Here is a 22,727-nt window from a genome sequence, read left to right as displayed (position 1 = left end):
GGCAGTATCCATTTAGTTTCTACTAGGCTTAACTTCCCAAGCAATTCAAAATGCAGTCCTAAACAGACATTGGGTAATCTAACAGTATGAAAACTTCAGTCACTGCACAGTTTAAAAATTTTAAAATTTTAGGACTTAACAAAAATCCAGCACAACTGCTGTTTCTACTACTTTTTGGCCAAAAAACCCCCAACATTGAAAATATTTCACTAAAATAAAGAAGTCTCTACAACTAGCAATACGTAAGCACAATACTGATAATTCACCTTTGCAAACATAAACAATTTTGATGTAACATCACATGTCTCATTGCCCTTAGATACACATATCTAAAGCTTTCAAGGTCAAATCAAATTTACACAATTTGTACCCTCATCAATACAGTTACGATATTTGCATTTTGCGAGAGAAAATATCAGGGAGGAATCATTTAAAGCAACTTTGTTTCAGAAGTGGGTTTTTCCAGTACTTGTTACATTTCTGCAGCCTGCATGCTGCTCCCAGTCTGAAGCCAAAACAGCACTTAAAGTAACAGAAAAATGACTGTGACATCAAATGTAAGGTATATCAATTAACAATGCGGGAAAAAAAAGGCCACAATTGAAAGAATTAAACTAACTTATATTTCACTACTCAACTACAAAGTCGTAACTTATGCACATCACTTAATACTGACAGTGGTTTCACAATGATTTATTTTGGCTATTCTGCCTCCTTTATGAGAGCCGAGAAGAAAAAAACACGTCACTTTTCATGTAATGGGCTGTAGGCAAGGTCCAGACAGTTATTCCGGTCACATGAATATAACTGACAAGGAAAGTCAAGAGATCCAAAGGAAAAGTTACCTACCAAAGTCCATTCTATCTTTTTGGTTTCTCTGAAGCAAACCCAACAGCAGGTCAGCCAGATAAGCTGATGTTTCCCTAGGAATACTGCACACAAGAGGAAGTAAAACATGCATTAAATAACGCATAACGCACTACATTTCAGGAAGCCAGCGTTCTACCATAAGTCTTCACTATACATGCCCTATAGCCTTAGTACAGGACACTTTTAACTCAGCAAGGTACCCAATGAATGCAAGATGCAACATGAGTCACTGGTATCATACTACATCCGTGTAAAGATAGCAATATGAAACATTTTTATGAATCCCAGGCATTCCCAAAGATGAAAAAGTGTTCAATCAACAACTATAAGTGACAGGAAAGGCCATGGTGACATACCTAGGAATCAAATTCCTGTTCTTTTCATAAAACATTCTCAAATCTTGAGGACTATTGGCCTGTCAAATAAAAATGTACATTAATTAAAGCTCAGTTTCACGGAGAAAACAGCTTTTGTACCTATGCACACATACACAAAAAGGAGGCTTTTCCATATGGACATTAAAAGAGAAAACCCCAAGCACAGCTGTGACTTCAGTACTGAGTATCCTTATGTGTTTCCTCTGGAATGAACACACTGATCTCATAGACTAAGTATGAGCAACTTCTCCCTTGGTATCCTCAAGCGATCTGGCCTTTGAAGCGTCGACACTACGCTCAGACATCACCGCTTCTCTTTTCACGACTGGAAGGAAAAGCTCTAGGAATTTCCATAAGACTAAAAAGAGGGAAAAGGAACTAAAGTGTTACCTGAAAAGGTGGTTTTCCAACAAGACACTGATAAATCACAGTTCCTATGCTCCACAGGTCTGCTTTAGCATCATAGTGTTGAGACATAATCACTTCAGGGGCCTGGAAAGAACAGCAAGATCTCAGAAGGGAAAACAAAAAAAGCAAAGCCACAGCAATATGAATTCTACAGTTCTGTCAGACCAGCATTAACAGAGACTCTTTATTGTAAAGAGTAAATATTTACTCTTTAGTAAGTAACTTTACTCTAAGAGTAATTTAAAACAAAATTAACATTTTAATGCATCATATGGTTTGAAAGGTAATAGTTCTATCTAAAATGAAAGCTATGTTTCAAAAAACACAGAAAACTAGAAATGTTGATGTTCTAAAGAAAGCGTCTAACCATTGGCATGTATGAGAGTAAGAGGTAAGCATTATTTATTTGGTTTATTCAGTCCTCCTTGTGGATAAATAACCAAGCATTTCACAAGGAATACCATTGTCACTATTTTACATGTACAAAAACAAGACACAGGAAAGCAAAATAATTTTCCCATGACCATACAGTACAGAAGTGATAGAGCTAAAGTCAGACAGTTCAGTGATCAACTGACTGCCACACTACTTAGTAAAAATTAATGGCAATTAACTCCAAATTGTTGGTTTTTTTTAAAAAAGCAAACAAACCAAACCCAAGTGAGAGAATACATTAAATAACTACAATGAAAACATGAAGTAGCTTTTTAAACTACGAGCGTAAAGCTCTTCTGGCCTGTATTCAATCACTTTTTATTTTCTTAGAAACTGGGAAGGATATAATACCCTATTTCAGGGGGGTGAAAAAAAAAAAAAGTATGTAAGTGGGAACAAAACTACTTTGCCAAAACATTAATGCTAAGATGTACTGTCTTTTAATTCTCTAAGATTTTTCCTTCCCACAGTGCTAAGAAACATTTAATGTCTCTCTGATTTTAACAATCATGATCTCCAAATCACAAGAAAAAAGGGAGCTAGTAAAACCACAGAAAGGTGAACTGCGTGCTGCCCCTGATACTGCTGAAGCAACATTAGCCATTTGCCAATCTGCAAGCAGTAAATTATTTTGTTCTTGTAGGAGAATGTCTGAGATAAGCAACACAATCTGAACTACACTGTCACTTACCATATACATAGGGGAACCACACAGAGTTGCAGCCATCATGTTGCTATGCAGATAACGAGCAAAACCAAAGTCAGCTATGTAAAGAAACACATTCGTTAATGAAAAGAAAGATAATTTTCAAATTTTTAAAGTCTAGAAATTACCTGTCTTGTATTGAAATCTGCTACAACCACCAGTTAACGAGAAAAAGACAGGTATAACATACAGCCAACTGCATGGATAGTAAAATCTATGTTACACTGAAAGAATAATGTATTATTTTCCAAATCGCAGGCCAAGAAACAGCAGTGGCATCATTTGCATAAACTGCTGCTCAGCCATCTCCCCAGCTGCAGAGCATGCTGTCTGGCGTCAGCAGGAAAGGATTAAAGTCAGTGGCTAAATATAAATGGTTCATTAAGAGTGATGAATATACAATCTGCTTCAGTGAAATCACATCAGGTAGAAGTTTAAGAACTCAAGTTTCAGACGCCTGCATTTTCCATGTTGACAAAAGCATCTGAAACTACCTAGTGAGGACAGCAAGAGAAGTTGTTTTGTCTCCTCTATGCTGTTTAGAACATGGAGTGAGTCGGGACAGATCTCAGATTTTGGTTGAGCAAAAGCATAGAAAAGAAAATTGTTAAAACCAAGGTATTTTTAAAGGGACACTTAACAGACAACAATAAGAGATTAATACTCTTGAAGTGTCCTCTGAAGAGGAGTTTGGTAGTATCCTGAACAGTCAACATCCCTCCCCGGTTACAATGTCAAACCTCCTTCTGCCAAAAATAGGTCATAACCTACATTACTAAACTTCTCAAATAACCCTTAGGAGGGTCTACCACAAAAAAAAAAGCCAACCCAGCTGGAACTCCGACTGGAGTCTCGCATGCACATAGTTTTGAAATGGGCTAAAGGCTATTTGAAGTTTCAAAGGTTACAGATCTACGTCTAATTAAAGTAGTTTAATACTAAAAAAAAATCAGCTGAATAGGTTTCTTTTTCCTGCAGATTTAATCAAAAAGGTCTTTATGACTCAAGCTTTTTTATACTGAGAATCTGCATTACAGCATAAACCTCATCGTTCTAGAGTTACTGTCTGATTTGCATCAATTTAATACACTCCATATCCAGTACACCCTCCGCACATTAACTATAAAGACACTTCTGAGTAGGGAAACAATCCAACAGTGAGGATTTACCTTTAGAGCAGAGAAAAGCATATTTACCTATTTTGATGCGTATGCCACTGACACTTGACTTTCTACGACTGGCGTAAGATAACAAAATATTCTGTGGTTTAAGATCCCTATGAATGATTCCTTTACTGTGCAGAATACGCATAGCTGCTGCAATCTGCTGGAGGAACACTCGGATGGTATCTTCACTAAGAGTTCCTTTAGCTGAAAATAACATTAAGCAGTGGAGAAAATAAATGTAATTATCTTTGGGCAAAAAGCAATAAAGTTCACAGTCATCAACTGTGAAAACAATGAACACAATAAATTCATAGTGAATTACACTCAAAACAATCCAATCTCCAATATTTTTCTACAAACGTATATATTCTCAACAACATATGCACCTCCATAGTTTTACAGTAGCTACAGTACTCTGAATTATCTGTTTTTACAGTCGTTTATTCAACTTGGTAGCATAATAATTGTAAAACTTCTCAACTGCCATTAAACCTTAATTCACTAAAAGGGCAAAGGAGTCAAGAAAATAGAACTCTACTTCAGAACATTACATGTTCCATTTAACATTACATTCTACAATCATGTTGCAACCTGAACCTGTAAAACTATTATTTCTTTAAACAAATTATCATGGGGATGCAGATAACCACCCCGCTCAAAAAACGTCATCCATGATAAAATTTGTTTTGAAGGGGAAAATTAAGATGTACTTTTGCAAGTCTCTTCAGAAGGTATTATCTCATTCTGCAGTCTGAAAAAGCACTGAACGAAGGAGCTGGATTATACTGTATGAGTCTTTCCAAGGATTTTAATGGGAAGTGAATTAGGCTTTTAATATACAGTTACCATAACAATAGCTGTTCATAAAAAGATTCCTTCAACATACTGCAGATATAAAGGCAAGTAGAAGAATATTTTCCATGAGGAAAACATGAAGATTAACATCTCTGCTCAAAATTTTGTTTGTAATAAGAATGCATCTGTTATGATTCTGTAACTTCTGTCTTCACTTTGGGCAGAGCCACGTTGAAGGGTAAACTCTCTCCCAAGCCAGAAATGCCTCTTTGTAGAAAGCATTGCTGTACAAGTAATTCAGTATTTTTAAGTTCACACCTTGGAAAAGAAAGCCGGTGGAATCAAAACACTGGGAGCAGCCCCCAAAATATGGCTTTAGAAATAGAAAACCACCACATTTTTCAGCATGCTGCTTATAGTTACTTAGATGTTCTTTCTCATTTACAAATAAGGGAATGTTACATTCAACTGTTTTGAAAGCAGTGGCAAAAAGCATTTTCTGTCTGTGCATTATTTTATTCACCTTCATTGCTAGTTTGTGGGGTTTATTTTTAACGATGAGTGACATACTGGGAAATATTTTAAACAAATGCAAAACCTTATGTCTTCCTGCAGCTACAAAATTTAGTTTTCAATTTCCCAGGGCAGCAGACAAACAGACAGCACTCTGCTGCTGATCTTGACTGGAGACAGAATACAACACTAAACGGATCCTTGGTGAATTCAATTACTCTAAGAGGCTACTCTAAAATCACACCAGGATGAACAAGCATTGTGGTATTAAAGACATTCCACAAACAGGAAAATATTTAAGCCACAAGCAAAAAATCTCAGAGAAACACCAACAGATTACAGGAATAGAGAATATAAACATGTAATGCAATAGGGAAATATAGTAATCAATTACCTTGTAAGTAATCCGCCAAATCCCCACCATTGCAGTACTGTTAAAAAGAAAGGTTTTCATTCAAAACACAAGCACTGAGATACTTGCTACCTAAGTTTTACATTGCAATCTTTTGACTAAAATTAGAAGATCCTTTTAAGCTGTTTGCCTCAAAATTGTTTTGTCAATTATTTGTAATTAATAATTTGAGGTGTCACGCTTCATCAATACTTACGAGTATCATAAAATGAAACTGAATAATTTATGGAACAAAGACTGCTGATAAATTTAGTAGTGCATACAAAATTAATAACCTAGTTTTCAGAATTACTTGTTTTAACAAGTCATGGTTATTTTGCAGCTGTGCAAAGAAGTAGTTTTGTCTAAAAGTCATCTTTAAAATCAGCCAGAAAGAAACAGGTAAGTTAATACATACCTCCATTACCAAAAAGACAGAATTGGGCATTTCCTAAAAGAGAAAGAAAACAAATCCCACTTAAGAATGCGACAAGACAAAGCCTTCAGTACCTGCATTAATGAAGTGTAACCTGAGATTTTTCAATCGAGACACCTTATGTTAAAGTCACTGTCATAGAGGGTAGCAAATATGTACATTCCCCACCATTAAATATTTCACATTTTAAAAAGCATTAGTATATATAAAAGAAATCACCAGGCGACATCCTGAAGACTAAAGCTATAATTTGAGAGAGCATCGTACAGTAAGTAACATTACTTTCCACTGTATGTCTCTCCCTTAGCTTTCAACTGCCTTGCACTGCTCTGTCAACACACCCTTTATATGAGTCCTTACAAAGAAATAAACTCTCGCTATCAGACATCACTGAAATCAGTCACTAACAGAACAGTAATATTTAGTCGCAAATACACTGGACAGAATTGCAAACTGTAAGCAAGACAATTTGGCTATGACAACCAGTTTTCTATGGAGGAATTCCAAAGTTATGTTCCCTGCTCCCGGGTAAAACAAGCTTTGGTTCTGCCACCTAACAAGCCAAAGGTCAGTCAGAAATCACAGAGCAGTCAACTGCCTGGAATAAGCTGATTCCCAAACGCTATTGTTTAATTTGGGAATCATGCATCCTTGTGTAAAATACCTTCTTCAGAGAGTCACTGGCAGAAGCACGTCCCTGCCACAGACCCAAACACCTCATGGCAAAGGTGTGATTTGTCATGGCAGCCCTTGTGAGATTTCCCAAAGCACTAACCTCCTTTGACCTACTGCAACCTGAATTCCCTCTCTTCTAGCTGGCAAGAGTTACTGAAAGACAGATTAGCCAGCTTCTACTGTAAATTATCTAGGCACTCCACAAAAATGAAGTAAAAATGTCTGTGCTTAAACCCGACTTTAACAAGAACATTCATCTTTTTTACAAATATTTATTTTGTGTGAGGGAAGAAAGAGCCTACCCGCCTATGCCAATAATCGACATTGTTATCCACAAAGTCTCCTGCATAAAGTAGTTTTATTGTGTCTACAAAGTTGAAAACACTCAGAGATCTTTTACAAGGTAAAAGCATTTTTCCCTCTCTGAGCTGATTGAGTAAGACCGACAGGAAAGAACACAAAGAGAACTAGAAGGAAATGTAAGGCAAGTATACACTAAACAGGACGATATTTTTAGTTACACAGTATGTTACCTCCCTTTCAGTTTAAAAATAAACTTAAACAAAGGTTGACAGTTTGTGGGAAAATATGTTTTTAAGACAGTTGAAGGAAAAGTGAGATGGCATGCCAGACAAGGCCAGGCGTATGCCCCAGTTGGAAGTGGAACTGCAGACACTCTGACTGTACCCTGCTAACTAGTATCAAAAAAAGTCAAAAGGGACATTGCATGGCAAAACAAAAGCTTGAACTTAGCCACCTTTCTCAGTGCTTGTATTAAAACTTCAGCACGTGTTCAGTTTGACCACACTGGCAAGAACTACCACAAGCATGCCATTTGCAGGTTGACAGATCAGGCTAGGAAGCTTTAAAAGAAAAAAAAAAAAAAAAAAAAAACAAACAAAAAACAGGGCCCAGACAAGGGAAACCAACTACCCTAAATATCAAACACAGCTCAGGGCACACGGATGGCACAACCCATTAAAGCCGATTTCTACCAATCCATCACAGATAAAGATATTCAGCAAATTTTCAAGTTATTAACAACACATATTTAAATCAACACTAAGTAAGGCCAGTTTTATCAGGCAAAACTAGACAAAAACATGAAACAAGCATTAAGAGAGGGTCAGAGCTCAATGGCTTCACAGTAAAAAAATTCTCCTTCCTGAAAGGGAGTCTCAGACTCAAAATCTCCTGAAATTTCAAGTGATGGTATTTTATAAAACTGAGAAATTAATGTTTACAAAAGCTTCGAACATTAACTTCTAAGCTGCTGTCAAACATCACTGCTATTCACCAGATCTTTATTAAGACAACACCTAATGCATGCACAACTGCAAGAGGAAATACAGTTCAAGATGAACCAGATGTTTTAAGGTTAATTCAAGACTGTGTCAAGGCTGCTTCACTTTCTGGAAGCATTTAGTTTAGCCACTCTCGTCTGCGTTACAGAAATGCATCTGAGGTTCTTTCCAGCTCAGAACACCAAGCACATTACAGATTTGTTTACATTTGGAATTAGCTTCAAAGAAACCAAGTTTCTAGGAACATTAGTCAAATCTGTTGGGAATGAAAGGCAAACCCCAACCAATATAGAATATTAAAGCAGGAGTAGATCACATTTCAGGAAGTCCCAATTGTCCAATGTTTCTGTAACAGCTGTGGCCAACATGAACCATAATTTGCAATCCTATGAATGCCTCAAAACCTAAGTGCATACATTAAAGCAAAAAAAAAGATAAGTAATTACTTGCTCTATAAATTTCTGAAAATACATAATGGTAAGCGTTGTTTCTTTCTATGTTGTTCCTTTGCAACAACACCTTCCAAGACAGAAACTCACTTCCTTTCAGAACCCCAAGGATGCCAAGCAGCAACTCTGAGATCCCAATTTATCAAACTGAAAAAATCCGCCAACTGCGGATCGCTTCACTTAAAGGACAACTATGAAGTGTGAAAGAATAACACAGCTAAGAAGCATGAAAACTGCCCATTCTCCAGTGACAAGAAAGAAGCTCAGCTAGTGGATTTCCACCCGAACATAGCAATCCCATGAATCAGAAATAGATGTTCCACAGCGTCACTGCCTCCACTGCACAACACGCTCTGTACAAAAACAGCAGCTTATGGCAGTATGTAATGCTCAGCTCGGGACAGACATTTATTCATCACAGAACTAAGAGAATGTGTTTTCTGGATTCCCTTGGAAACAAAGTCCTTTCAAATGAAACTGCTCCCTTCAGGAACATGGAGCTGATGATTTGTCCTGTTGTACAAGCCCTCACCTGTTTAAAGAAAGTAATTCCTATAGACTACACTAGATTTCCCTCAAGTAGCATTACCCATCTTTTTTTGACTGATATTCTTGATTAAAAATAACCAAAGAAGTCACTGGGTAAAAGTCACAGTAAGAAGCAGAGCGTGTTTCCTTAGATAATCCTTTTTTATTAAATCAGCAGAGCAGATTAGAGGTTTCAAAACCAGATTTTCCCGGACTGGTCAAAAGTCCTGTCTAATTCGTATTGCAGTAGTATTTTGCACAGTATTAGTACCAAGCTTCCCAGCCGCATCTTGTCCCAACTTTAACTCATAGCCAAACACTTCTCAATGTCCCACCAATGCAAGCTTTAGTTCAAAACAGCTGAAGTTGTTCATCCCTTCACAGTTGCTCATATTTTGCATTACAGTTCTTGGCCAGCCTGACTGGGAATGCGATCTCCATTTTGGGAATACAATCAGAAAACACAAGTCAATTCTGTAGACACATTTTTCCCATCTAAATAATTTTGCTGAAAAATAAAGCTATCCCTATCATCATTCTCTAGCCTTGTGATTTCTGTTGACTTGCTAAGCAGAGCAAAGTGCTCAAAAAGGAAAAGATTAGTAAACCAGCATGTTTCAGATCTAACATTCAGGAATAAAGCTGACCTAGCAAGCTATTTTAAACTGCTTCTTGAAACAGATAACAAAGCTTTCAAAAAATTTACATTGACATACAGATCATAAAATTACTGCAGCTGGAGCTGTTCTGGCCTACACTTCTACCTAGAAAAATAATCATGCAAAACAAATGGATTTTGTGTTGCAACAATTATGGAACAGTTTCGCCCAGCATGCCTTGCTTTGTTGCTTAAACTTTTCTTGACAAAAACCTACTTTTGCTCCTTCTTATTCTGAATCTAGGTTTTACTTGCAAGTTGAAGAAAAAGACAGCAAAGGTTAATAGGAAACCATTTTACCGTTCTGAAAGCTAACAGATAAACCTGCTAGAAAGAGATTAAGAGGAAGCGTATTTGCCAAAACTTGCTGTGTTTTAATCCCAGACTTCCAACAGTTGTCTCAGGGGATGTGAAGTTCCAACCCAAATCACAGGCTCAGCACAGTAGTTCCATTTAAAAGACATTAATTGAAAAAGAAGTCAAAACATCCATGGTTACCTCTGACAGCTGTTGCTAGAACTCTAGTGTATTGGCAGAAACATACCCTAGATTTCATTTTGGTTAGGAAGTCCTCCTTTAGAACAAGCTGAAAGTCTGCAAGGAGCTCTTACTGAGCTGCCAAAGCAGAAACTGTGGCAAATAAATAGTTACTACGTTCTTGCTCCAAGTCTGTAGATTCTGTTTAACTGCAGTTTATGATTGGACTTCCTAGACCATGAGAGTTAACCTGACAGCTTGTGTGCTGCTATTATCTGATTAATTTTCTGATATGTTAATTTGTGCTATATTTGCTTTAGGTTTGGGGTTTTTTTGGCCAGCAGTACGTGCCTCATTTTTTTGGAGCATTCAATACATTTGGCAAAAGTTCTAATGATTTAGTGAAAAGGGACCGATCTGGATCTTTTTAAGGCTATTTCTCACTGTACTACAGATACTGCTGTTTTGCTTTGCAAGTGCAACCACCACAGCAGCTTCTAACCTCTTCAGCTCCTGTCATGTCTAAAGGACCGAACATTTTGTTAGTTCTGACTAAATGTTAAGTCTTAGACTAAATGTCAATTGACATGTGCCCGGAGGATTCAAATAGCATGCACCCTGCCAATTATCCACATAAAGGAGCAATCAGCCATGGAGAGATGTACCACAATACGCCGCATCACTCATTTTCTGTTACATGAAATGCTGTTCCTAACTGATAAATACGGGAGGTAGAGAAAGAGACTGGCCTCTGCACAACACAAAGGAAAGGCAAAACTGTTCACAGCACACCAAACAACACACTCGCATACTTGAAGATCTTTTGAAACAGTTTTGAAAGACAAATTATAGCATCTAGGCACAGCAGCTGAGCTAAGGACTATGTAGTAACTCCAACTCTTTGGTTCTGTGGGCCAAAACAAATTCTAACTGGTTGTCCCTAACCTTTAACGCCTACACTGGCGTCATTCCTTGCAGTTTGATGTTGTCATAACCAACCCTGCAGTTAGCATCAGCTACCAGGTAGTATTTCAAAACCTTTACAATTTCTACAGAGCAGGATTTTTCTTTTTATTGGAAAACTTGCGCGGATGGCATGTTTTCATATGACTATTTCCACACACAGTGAGGACGGATACTGACAAACACAAAGGCCTTAATCAAGGAGCTGAAGGAAAAAAATAAAGATATTGAGACCTCCTCATTCAAATTACAACAGTTCAGAAACAGCTATGATAAGAGTATGGAGGCAATCAAAGCTGTGAGACGCCAAGATCAACAGCACACACCATAATGCTTGAAGCAAACGCCTCAAGAAATATATGCTACACTACCAGACCAACTGGAGTCTTTGGGTAAACCAAACAGCAATATTTAATTCCCACTGGTAAAACAACAGGCACAGACAAACATGGCTCCTTCCATAAGCATCCCTAGTAAGAACTCATGGGCACTTGTGTGTAAGTAAAGGCTGAGGTGTAAGTACCAGAAGGACCAGTGGAGTTGTCCCCACCAGCTTTCACTGCTTTCAAGGACAGCAGAAGCAGCTGCAGTTATTTTGTCTGCTATGTACCAACAAGCTAAGACAAGAAACAATTTCTCTTCAGATACTGCTTCTCCAATAACACACTAGAAATTAGTTCTCCCTAAACTACTGTTCAAATAGCAAACTTCAGACTCCATGCAGTGAAAACATTAATTCACTCTTCTAAAACGCTATCTCCAAGATACATTACAGGCTTTCATTCTGATGGCTGACATTCTAAAGAGGTTTTGAATTAAATTATTTGCTAAAACAGGCACTGTCTGGCACTGTGTAAGAGATTAGTTCTACTCAGCACACACTTGGGATCATGAAGTGCACAAAACTGTAAATTCATGTCCTAAATATAGCACATACCAAATAACTTACTGATACCTTCATACTTGAGTATAATACTTTATCCAAGGATCTGGTGAGTTAGAGGTTATTTTAGACTCCTTTTACTTTTGAGAAGCAGTGGCCTTCACTTCCCCAATTAACAGGACCAAGACTGATCTACTTTTGCAGGATGAATGACATCCCATAACACCATCATGGGAAAAGAGCTGCATTCTTATACCATTCAGGATTTTTTTTTACTCTTGAAAGACTACCAAACTCTTGCCCAAGAATTTAAGTAAAAAATGCCTCAACAAGTTACATTTTGCTATCCACCTATCATATTCTGTGGTTTTTTTAAGCATTTAACTTAATGAAAAAAATTAATTTCACATTTAGAGGTAAGCTGCATATGTTTATTTTTCAGAGCCCTACTACCACAAAACATTTGCCTCTCACATACGGAGAGCTGATATTTAAGTATCTCCACAAATGCCTTCAGTCTTAGAACCACTGGGCTCCACATCCTGGTGCGTGCAGATCCCCGGCCTTCTGAGATGCTCCACTTACATAAAATGCTTAACTGCAGATCAAACCTGCCAGTGCTGCATGTAACCACCTTATGGAAATCAAGGGCAATTATCGCGCTGGCACCAGAACAAAAGATTTTCATGCCGACCCAGGCACATACAACATTACCGGCACACCAATTCCTTCGGGCGTGTCTCCAGATGAATGGGCATTTCTAGTAATTTAACTCAGTGGACCCTATACACACTAAGTAACATATCAAAATGCTGTTCACAGGAGCTGAAGCAACCGCAATGTAGGTTTTAAACTATTCATATAGTACCAGCAGAATGGCTCACAAGTTCTCCTTGGATCTAATTAAAACCTTAATGGTGTATGCATCTTTATTACACTGACTTGTGCGACTGGTCACAGATCACGCAGCAGGAACGCAACCGTAACTGAACAGAGATGAAAGAGAAGGAATTTACCTACCTCCCATGAAAACAATTCCAAATTAATCCTTTTGCAATATGCAAAATAATAACTACACTTTCATTCTCAAACTTAGAAGATATATTCCAAATTGCTATACAGGGATACAGTTTTAATCTCAAAGTACTGCCATTAAGTACAAATAATTGAATTTATATTATGAGATGTAAAAATATTTATTCTTCATTGCAATTAATTTACACTTTTTTCCACTCAGTTTTGCCACTTACACTGCATACCATTTTTTCTATCTGAAAATTCAGTACAACAATCAGTTCTTGGATTATTCGGCTAAATGGTCTGCCAAACAGTGCATCTGAAACATGAGCATTTTCTTATTTCAAACTGTCTAAGGTTAAGAAAAACTTCAGACCAAAAGAACTATAAAAATAAAACAGACTCCCAGTCACACTGAGAACTTCCTACTGTGACACAGACTCCACTGGCTCCAGCATTGAGAAGAAAAAAAAAAAAAGCTTCTGTAACTTAAGAATTGCTTGAAAACCTTAAGGCTTATCTGCTGTACTGTATCACTATGTTCAAAATACTATGGCAAACAAAAAGGGCAGTACATGCTAGAACATGAAATGCTAAAGAAAATTAGTAGGTGTAACAGACTAATAGACATGTGAATGCCTTGCATAGTGTTCGTTCTTGCTGGGTTATAAATTAATGTAATCATACAAGTTAATGATGTATAATATTTCACAAACATAGTCCAGAGCAGAAAGGGAAAAGCTTATTTGTGCAAGTGTCACATTCTTTAGACCATATTTTGCAAAGCAATTTTTTCTATAGAAGTAGCATCATACTGCCAAGCTTTATGTTTGCCATGAATGTATTTGAAATATATCCAAGGCATGAGACACAGGTTTTCCCATTCTCTTTGCTTTAACTGTTCATTTTATTTAAACGCAACAGTCAGTGACAAGCAGCAACATCCCCTTCCCAAATGAAGAGTACAGGATGGATCATTCAAGAAGTCCTGTCACTCTAAGGGCACCCTCTCCTGTGGCAGAACAGAAAAGCATTAAGGTTATGTTTTATAAATAACCTTTAGGTACAGAAACCACAGACAAGTGTGTGGCTCTGTTCTCTCTTCTCTTGTGGATTTCTGTGCAGAAATCGAAACAAGTGCGAGCCTGCCAAAGGCTTAGAAGATACACGATGTTAAATCATCAAAATACCTATCTAGTCAACTACCCCCAGGTTGAGCCGCAAAGCTTAGTAAGTAATCTTCACATACAAAAAACTGTAAATGATAAGTATGAAATTCAGCTGCTTACTCACATGCCAATGCCCTCAGTCAACAATTCCAGGTTCTTTTAAGATGTCTGTGTATACTAAATTTAGGATGCTGAGAAATTATTTCCACTTAGCAATACTCAGAAAAACCTGGTGTCTTCAAGAAGCACAATAGGCTATACTTTCCCTCTCAGAGCAGCTAATATCATTTTCTCATGGAAAAACTGGCTGCTCATGGCCTGGATGAGCATATGATCTGCTGGATCAAGCGCTGGCTGGATGGACGGTCCCAAAAAGTGATGGTCAATGGAGTTAAATCCAGCTGTCGGCCGATCACAAGTGGTGTTCCTCAGAGCTCAGTGTTGGGACCATTTCTGTTTAACACCTTTATTGATGACCTTGATAAGGACATAGAGTGTATCATCAGTAAGTTTGCAGATGACACCAAGTTAAGCGGGAATGTTGATCTGCATGAGGATAGGGAGGCTCTACAGAGAGACTTGGATAGATTGGATCGATGGGCCAACGATAACGGTATGAGTTTCGACAAGGCCAAGTGCCAGGTCCTGCACTTGGGCCACAACCACCCCATGCATCGCTACAGGCTTGGGGAAGTGTGGCTGGAGAGCTGCCTGGCAGAAAAGGACCTGGGTGTTCTAACTGACAAGCAGCTGAATATGAGCCAGCAGTGTGCCCAGGTGGCCAAGAAAGCCAATGGCATTGTGGCTTGTATTAGAAATATGTGACTAGCAGAAGTAGGGAGGTGATTGTCCCCCTGTACTCAACACTGGTGAGGCCACACCTCGAGTATTGTGTCCAGTTTTGGGCACCTCAATATGAGAGAGATATCAAGGTGCTGGAGCGAGTGCAGAGGAGGGCAACAAAGCTGTTGAAGGGCCTGGAGAATAAATCTTATGAGGAACTGATTGAAGGAGCTGGGACTGTTTAGTCTGAGGAAGAGGAGGCTGAGGGGAGACCTCACCACTCTCTACAACTACTTGAAAAGACATTGTCGAGAGGTTGGTGCTGGTCTCTTCTCACAGGTAATTAGCGATAGAACAAGAGGGAATGGCTTCAAGCTGCAACAGGGTAGGTTTAGGCTGGACATTAGGAAAAAATTCTTCACAGAAAGAGTGGTCAGACACTGGAATAGGCTGCCCAGGGAGGTGGTGGAGTCACCAGCCCTGAATGTGTTTAAGACTCGTTTAGATGTGGTGTTGGGGGATATGGTGTAGGGGAGAACTTTGTAGAGTGGGTTGATGGTTGGACTCGATGATCCCAAGGGTCTTTTCCAACCTGAATGATTCTATGATCATTCTAAATGCAGAGTCCTGAAGTGAAGACCCAGGAGGGGAAAGAGTCTACGCATCCAAATGGGAAGTTTTGATGCACAGTCTGTTACTACACAAACACCATTGCTTTGTACCAAAAGTCAACAGAAGTTAGTGCATGGCCTGTAGCACTACACACAATAAAACCTGAGCCTGCCTAGTGTATACCCTGTGAACACAGATTTCTACAGAGCTACAGATACGCATCTACACGTAAGCGGAAAACTTTTTAGGATGCAAAGGTGTAAAGACAGAAAACATTGGAGAATGTCAAAATGTCTATTTTGCGTTGCTTTAACTATGCAACGGCCCATGGGTGGTTCTTAATAATTTTTTCACAAATGTAACTCTGTATTTAATATTAGAATTGAGCCCAGGAGATAAATGTATAGCTCTTCTTCAAGCAGAACAAATGGCTGCATAACCTACATCACCTCCTATTTAGCTTTACTCAACACTTGAAGGCCTTAGGATACAAAAAATGTAGAATACACTACCCTAGATAGGCTAGAAGACTAACTCCTTCACCTCTTCAGGCAGAATCCTAGGAATAACTTATTTCTCCTACTTGAAAAGATACAAACGTCTGCTTGGCTTTTATATTTTATCCTCTCCTTCTGAACACAGACAACAGCCATATATACATGTGTAATCATGGTCTTCTACTTCCTTTAGTTCTTCCTCACTATAACACAGGGCTATAACAATACATTTCTTTGTTACAGAGATCTCAAAGATGCTGCTTCTTTTCTACAACAGAGTATTTTAAGTTATGTTGACTCCTTAAAGGCACTTGCTTCATCCATTCAGATCAACTCCCACTAGTACATCTTCCTTCAGGTGTATTCAGTTGTTATCCTCAAACACCCACTTTCCAATTAAATTATAGGGCCAAGGAAACAAGGCTAATTCAGGAGAATAGTTATTGCCACCGATAGAGCTCCCAGCGCAGCCAGCTGATGCTTTTTCTCTGGAGACAAGACCAAACTATACAAACAGCCTCTGCAGAGATTTTCAGGCTGCCACTTGCCGCTGCTGCCTGGAAGTAAACCGTATTCCTCATGGTTTTCAATCCCAACTGTGCTTCCTGCTTATTAGAAAGAGCCAATACAAATAAGTGCATGGTGTGTTGAAGATGAGAGAACTCCCCTGCCACTGCTAGGGATCTGGATCTCTTTTTCTAAATACCAAACTGATTAGAGCAACAAAATATATGGCCATTCAAAATTTTCTACTCCGAATACATATATATACACACTATATTTTCATAAATAAATTTTAATGAAGAAAAAGGCATCAAAATATATTTTACCTGGACATCATAGAGAGCTACAATATTCTCATGCTGAAGTTCCTGTAAAACAAAATATTTGTATTATGGAAATAGCCTGTTATTATTATTATTTTAATATGCGAGGTGATAATCAAAGAGAACAAAATTTTACAAAGAAGGGTTGCTTTTTTTTTTAGACCATCTGATGGAATTTGGAGGAAATCCCAACTATTTAAGACAATATTTACAAGAATAGGAAATTAGGCAATATCTTCAGAGGTCATAAAAACATTTGGTTCCAGAAGTTATTTTCTATGTCTTGTTACAGAAAGTACTACAGCACAAGATCCTTTAATGAGTAATGAAAACCGACTAAATTTAATTTTATAGTCTCACACGATTTCTTGCTTAGCAGAGCAACCAACTACGCTATGTTCAAGTCAACTTTACCATTTTACAATAAAAAGGAAATCAAACAAAATAACACCAAAAAAACCTCATGGGACAGCTTATGCAATTATTTGTACCTGCTCAAAAAAACACCTGTGTTTGCTAAGTACTTGCAGCACACTAATATACCCAACACTACAATTTCTGGTATATAATAAATATACTAGAATATACTGTCTATGTATTAGTATATAAAATAGCGACATATCTCAAGAAGCTCGGAATCACAGAAAGAAAGCAGCAGTAATTACTGCAAAGCTATATAAAATGAGATGTGGTGAAGTTCAGAGAGTGGAGAACACAAAGAGACCATCCAAGCAGACGTTTCCATAAAACAGCATTGAAAAATTAAATGATGCTCTGTTTTATTTCCTTCATTAGAGCCACACTACACATTTTAAGTCAATTAACACAAAACTCGGAAGTGAGAAGATTGCTTCAGGAATCAAATTCAGCATGCTGATTTTAGCTTTCAAGGCATCTCTGAGCAAAGATGATGAAGAAAGATCAAAGACTGATGTTCTACCCTCAGCTATGACTTTCGCTGTATGTGCTGCTTGGGAAAGGTGCTCCATTAGCCATCCTGAAGGACAAAGTTTTCTCCACGTACAATAACCAAAGCACAGGCACAGAGAGGAGTTCTTCAGCAATTTTCCACTTCTACTGAAAAAAGCATGCCCATAACCTGCTCTGAGACCATTTCCAGAACTAAAAAAGTATGTTTTTCTTTTTTTTTTTTCCTTGGTCTTTTTAGTTCTGGATTTCTCCTGGAACTAACAAAGAAACAAAAGGCAGAATAGCAATTACTGTGATACTACCCATGACCCGGAATGAACTAGGTCAAAAGTCTTTTTTCCTTTTCAAGTAAAGCAGCTTTAAAAATCACTGCAAATTAACATACCTTTAAGATTTTTATTTCTTTTCCAAGTAGGATTTGTGACTTTGACAAGTTCTTTTTGTTAATACTCTTTATGGCTACTTCCCAATCAGTTTTCTGCAAGCAAACAAACACAGAAGTATTGTCAGTTTTATATTTTTTTAACTAACAACTAGCTAGTAAAGCACGGGAGAAAAGTTGCGAGATCACCCCTACTCTACCCACCAGTGATTACTACATCACATGACACCATCAAGAACTATTTCACCCCACAATAGCTTAGACAGCTATTAAAATCCAGCTGCAGCTACACTGCGTTTTCATGGATTCAAAAGCATATAAAAACCAAAAGAAGTAAGTAATCGTATTGCATTTATTTCTTGGTAGTGGTGGTACGCATCTGCTTTTTAGTCCTCTCTCAATGATTGAGTTACTTTTAGTCTCCTTTAAGGACTTCCCATTTTCAGCCTCCTTATGCTCTACAGCTGAAAATTGCACAAGACGACATCTGGGTTTTTAAGTTATATATTGTCTATTTATATATTACCTAAAAATAAATTGCCTATTTATTTGTAAGGTGGGAGCACCTCCACTAGCCTTTAGAATGTCTATTTTCCTTTCTCTTTTTTTTTTTTTTAACGTAAAAATCATTGCACTGTGCTTCTCCAAGTTGTGAGTACTGCCCTAATGCTCCAAAAGGATAAATCTGGAGTCGTTTTCTGGAAAGCAGAGCGCTTTAGGCACCAACACCAGAATAAACTCTCACAGCATCAAGAAACCATAACGCAACTATGAATATCCGGGATGATTAGCAAGCCACGCCAGGAAACCAGACACCTCTGAATTTAAGAAATCTTCAGCCAATCCCACAGGAGGCAATTTTCCATTAGATCGCTCGTTATCCAGCGAGATAAACATGACCCTCCTGACAAACAAAGGGCTCAACCTCTCATACAGCTGCAACTCTCCACTCCCCGTTATGTTAGGCAGCTACCGAACTGCAGGGAGAGGTGGGAACGCAGACAGGCTGTTGGCTTTTTTTTTTTTTTTTTAGGGGAGGGAAAAGAAAAAAAAAAAGAAAGGGTTTCTGGAGGCCGGGAGCCGGCCGCTGGGCTCCCGCGCCGCCGCGGGCTGCACAGCGGCAGGCCCCGGGCCCGCCGCCCCCGCCCGGTCCCTCAGCCCACCCCGCACCTTTCCGTCTTTCTTTTTTTTTCTCCCCAAACCCCACAAAATCACGACAAAACTCCACAAAGGACACCCCCGCCCAGCTGTCACCCAGCGGAAGGGGCTCCTGAAGGACCCCGGCCGGGGTTGTGTAACCGGCCCCGCTCCGGCCGCGGGCGAAGCCCGTCGCTGTTTACCTTGCGGTGGCGACCTTTGAAGACCACAGCAAAGGCTCCGTGTCCTATCAGGTCCTTCTTGCTGTACTCAAAGTCCCCCACCACCTCCATCATCCCTCAGGGGGGCATGAAGCCCCGGGAAGGAAGGAAAACAAAGGGGCTCTTCCTCCAGCCGAGGCAGCTACAGCCGCCTCAGGGCAGCCGGCGGCGGGGTGGGAGCCTGCTCCTCTCCTGGCTGCCCCCGGCGGCGGGGGCAGCTCCTCTCATACCGCTGGGGCAGCCGCAGACCCCGGGGCCGGCGGGGCTGCTGCAGGGCGTCTCCGAGGCGAGGGGTTCCGTCTGGCATGGGGAGGGCAAGGCGGGGAAAGGGGGGGGGGGGAGAGGAAGGCTCTCAGGGGCCGGGGGTGAGGGGACAGCGCGGCATCGGCGCCGGGACAAGGGGCCTCCTCAGCGGGGAAGGGGGCTCCGCGCCCTGCCGCTGCCCGCCCCCATGGCCCCGCGGCCCCCCTCAGGGACCGAACCCCAGAGCATCCAGCAGGGTAGGGAGAGGCGCGGCCCGCGGCTCCGGGGGTGGCTGTCGCTGTCTCCGCCGCACCCCCAGCAGGAGGGGAGGAAGGACTCAGGGTGCAGATGGGGGTCTCTCAAGCCGCCACGGTCTCCTGGGGCTCCCACCGCTCCGCTACCGCCACGCCTCCGATACGCATACAGCCAGCCCCGGCTCCGACTGCCCAGACCTCCGCGCCACCCCACGCATTTTATAGGCCGAATCGCGCAAGCCCCAGCGCCCGGCTGCTTCCGCCGGCGGCCAAAGAGTGCCTCACCCCGTTTAACCCGGCGGCGGCGCGAGGCGGGGTCCCTCCGCCGCCATCTCGTCAGAAGCGCGGCCTGTCCCGACCCTGGCGCCACCGCCCCTCAGCCGGGCCTAGCCCCCCCCCCCCGGCTCTGTACACCCCCACCCCTCCATGGCTCCTGAGGGGCCCCCCCTTCACCCCTCAGGAGGCACCCCCAGGGCCACCCCCTGTCCTCGCCCCAGCGCCGGGGCAGAGACACCAAACTCGAGTTCAGCCCCCCACACCTGGCTCTCGCTTTTAACGCTTGCTGTATTTCACTTGAGCCATTTCCTTGGCGGCCTCAGGCCCACCTGCTGGTGAGGACAAAGCTGGGGGGGCCACCAGGAGAGGAGGGAGAGCCGGAGGCGCCGCACAAGCCAGCTGCCCACAGCACGGAGCGAGGCAGGGCGAGGGCCGGGATGGCCACGCAGCAGCCAGAGGCGGGAAGGCAGGTATTTGATCGTCTGCTTTGCTGCCAGGACGGCGATAGCGCTTACCCAGCACCTCCAGGCTCGCATGGTCTCAACGCTGTCCCTGCTCCATTAGTAAGCAAGACTCTATGGTAGACCTAATACAACGAATGGAGCAGCAATGGAGGAACAAGCAGGCAAAATGCCCTAAGCCAAAGACACTTCAAGTTGCTCGTGCTCTCTATAAGGAGAATAACCTCTTTAATTTACAGCCTCTGCCTCCCAGCACTTTTAGATCAGCCTGGGGCTGTTTACAGCAACGTGTACAAACATTAGAAAAAACAACCAGCCACCACACACCAGTCACATGGAGCCTTTGACCTTCACCTCCAGATCTACATAATTAGCTCCTTTCCTTTGCTTTCCATTCCTTACTGCTCTCTTCCCCTTCTCGCTGTCCCTGTTCTCCATCACGCCACCTCAGCATCCCTGGGCTGTTTCAGGCCTCCCCGATACCACTGTCTGTCCCAGATGGGCAGGGCCACCCCCCTGGCACTGACACTGCAGCAGCAGGAATTAACCGTCCACTGAAGTTACAGTTGACACAAGGTGTTGGGATCACACAGGGCAGAGCTTGGACATGACATAGCTGTGCTGCACCTTCTCTCACATGAGATACAGGGTCTGCTTTCATCGCCGCTAGACCAAAATAGAGACTGAGCAGAGAGTTACACGGTTGGTCCTCTCCCTAGTCTTCCTTTATCTCCCCTTGCTTTCTGTCACTCAAAACCAAGCGCTACTGGAGCTGTGTGCATGTCAAAACCTCCACAGCTAGAGACTTCTCCAAATGCAACACACCTGGATAAAAAAAACCAAACTATCCAGCAAGTGATACTTAAGGGACCTTTGACAGCTTTATAAAGGAAGCTGTAAGCTCCAGACATTACATGGAGGCATCAGAAGAATCCTAGGACATCTGTTTTGTGCCAAAGAGAACCAAAGGGCTTAAACGCCCTCAAGACTGAATCCTCTCTTTATTTTCTGAAGATCTGAGCCCCCATCCAAAATCCGTTCATGTCACTAACCTAACAAACAAACCAGAGAAAGAGAAGCTGACCAAGTAATTTCAGCAGCTCAGAACACCCCCATGGAAGGAATAAATGAGATGTAAAAATATTCCAAGTTAATCATAAATTAAGGTGTTGGTAGTAACACAGACGCTTTCTAGTACGCATTCACAGTGCCCCTTTAAAACCAGGAAAAAGCCCACAAGTCTCAATGTGTTAAATATTCTGATTCAGAAAATAATTTCCCTGAGAATTGGCTGTTTATTGCCATCCACCGATTCTCACATTCAGTATTAATCCTCTCAGCATCAGCGCGTATCCTCACCCCAAAGTCAATGTCACAAGCTGCATTTTAGAGAAGCTAAAAAAAAAAAAAAAATGCAGAAAGATGCCTTTTGAACACAGAAAGCCACTTCAGGAATTTCTAAGCCACCCATTCTGCATTACACTTCAAAAACGAGACACATTTCACAGCATGTCTGGTGTCCTTTTGTCCCCATAATGGGGCTGGAGCCCTCGAGCAGGTTTGTTTCAGCACAGCAAGGACAAAACAGCCAGGAGCGGCAGGGAGGTTTGACCAGAATAACTAAACATGCTGCCGTCGCACTGGGATTCGAACGGGATCGGAAGGGCCAAGGTCTGAAAAACCGCTCGACGAAGGACTGCGGGATTTGCATGCAGGTCACTCATTTGAGCTGGGTCCTTGATTAGCATCTGGGAGAGCTTCTAGGTGTCAATATTCCCAGCACTGGCAGACTACAATAAACCTATTTACAAACAGCACCTTTGCTTGATTTTGCTGCTGAAAGAGGTCAGAGGCAGAACGGACTGAATTCACTCGCCCTTCCCA

At 41.0% G+C, this 22,727-nt stretch overlaps 1 protein-coding gene across 2 annotated transcripts in view; it reads right to left on the bottom strand.

Moving 5' to 3' along the window:
• ULK2 (unc-51 like autophagy activating kinase 2) overlaps nt 1-20,301 on the bottom strand; it is a 42,572-nt gene extending 22,271 nt beyond the window's left edge. Inside the window, exons 1-10 of one of the 2 annotated variants that reach the window (XR_012588500.1) lie at nt 19,592-20,301; nt 18,255-18,347; nt 16,943-16,984; nt 6,080-6,112; nt 5,665-5,701; nt 3,993-4,166; nt 2,782-2,855; nt 1,638-1,739; nt 1,227-1,285; nt 850-932 (exon numbers count right to left, since the gene is read on the bottom strand). Coding sequence is in view for 1 of the 2 variants with exons in the window: in XM_074596031.1 (XP_074452132.1) it covers nt 850-932; nt 1,227-1,285; nt 1,638-1,739; nt 2,782-2,855; nt 3,993-4,166; nt 5,665-5,701; nt 6,080-6,112; nt 16,943-16,984; nt 18,255-18,347; nt 19,592-19,684 (790 nt within the window). In the remaining variant the exon portion in view is untranslated. The remainder of the gene's footprint in view (nt 1-849; nt 933-1,226; nt 1,286-1,637; nt 1,740-2,781; nt 2,856-3,992; nt 4,167-5,664; nt 5,702-6,079; nt 6,113-16,942; nt 16,985-18,254; nt 18,348-19,591) is intronic. The other variant, XM_074596031.1, reaches the window with a different exon arrangement.
• Between the last annotated feature and the right edge of the window lie 2,426 nt (nt 20,302-22,727).

This window comes from Larus michahellis, chromosome 7 (genome assembly GCF_964199755.1).
Source record: "Larus michahellis chromosome 7, bLarMic1.1, whole genome shotgun sequence".
In the NCBI taxonomy this organism is placed as follows: domain Eukaryota; kingdom Metazoa; phylum Chordata; class Aves; order Charadriiformes; family Laridae; genus Larus; species Larus michahellis.
This window is presented reverse-complemented; position numbering and strand designations above follow the sequence as displayed.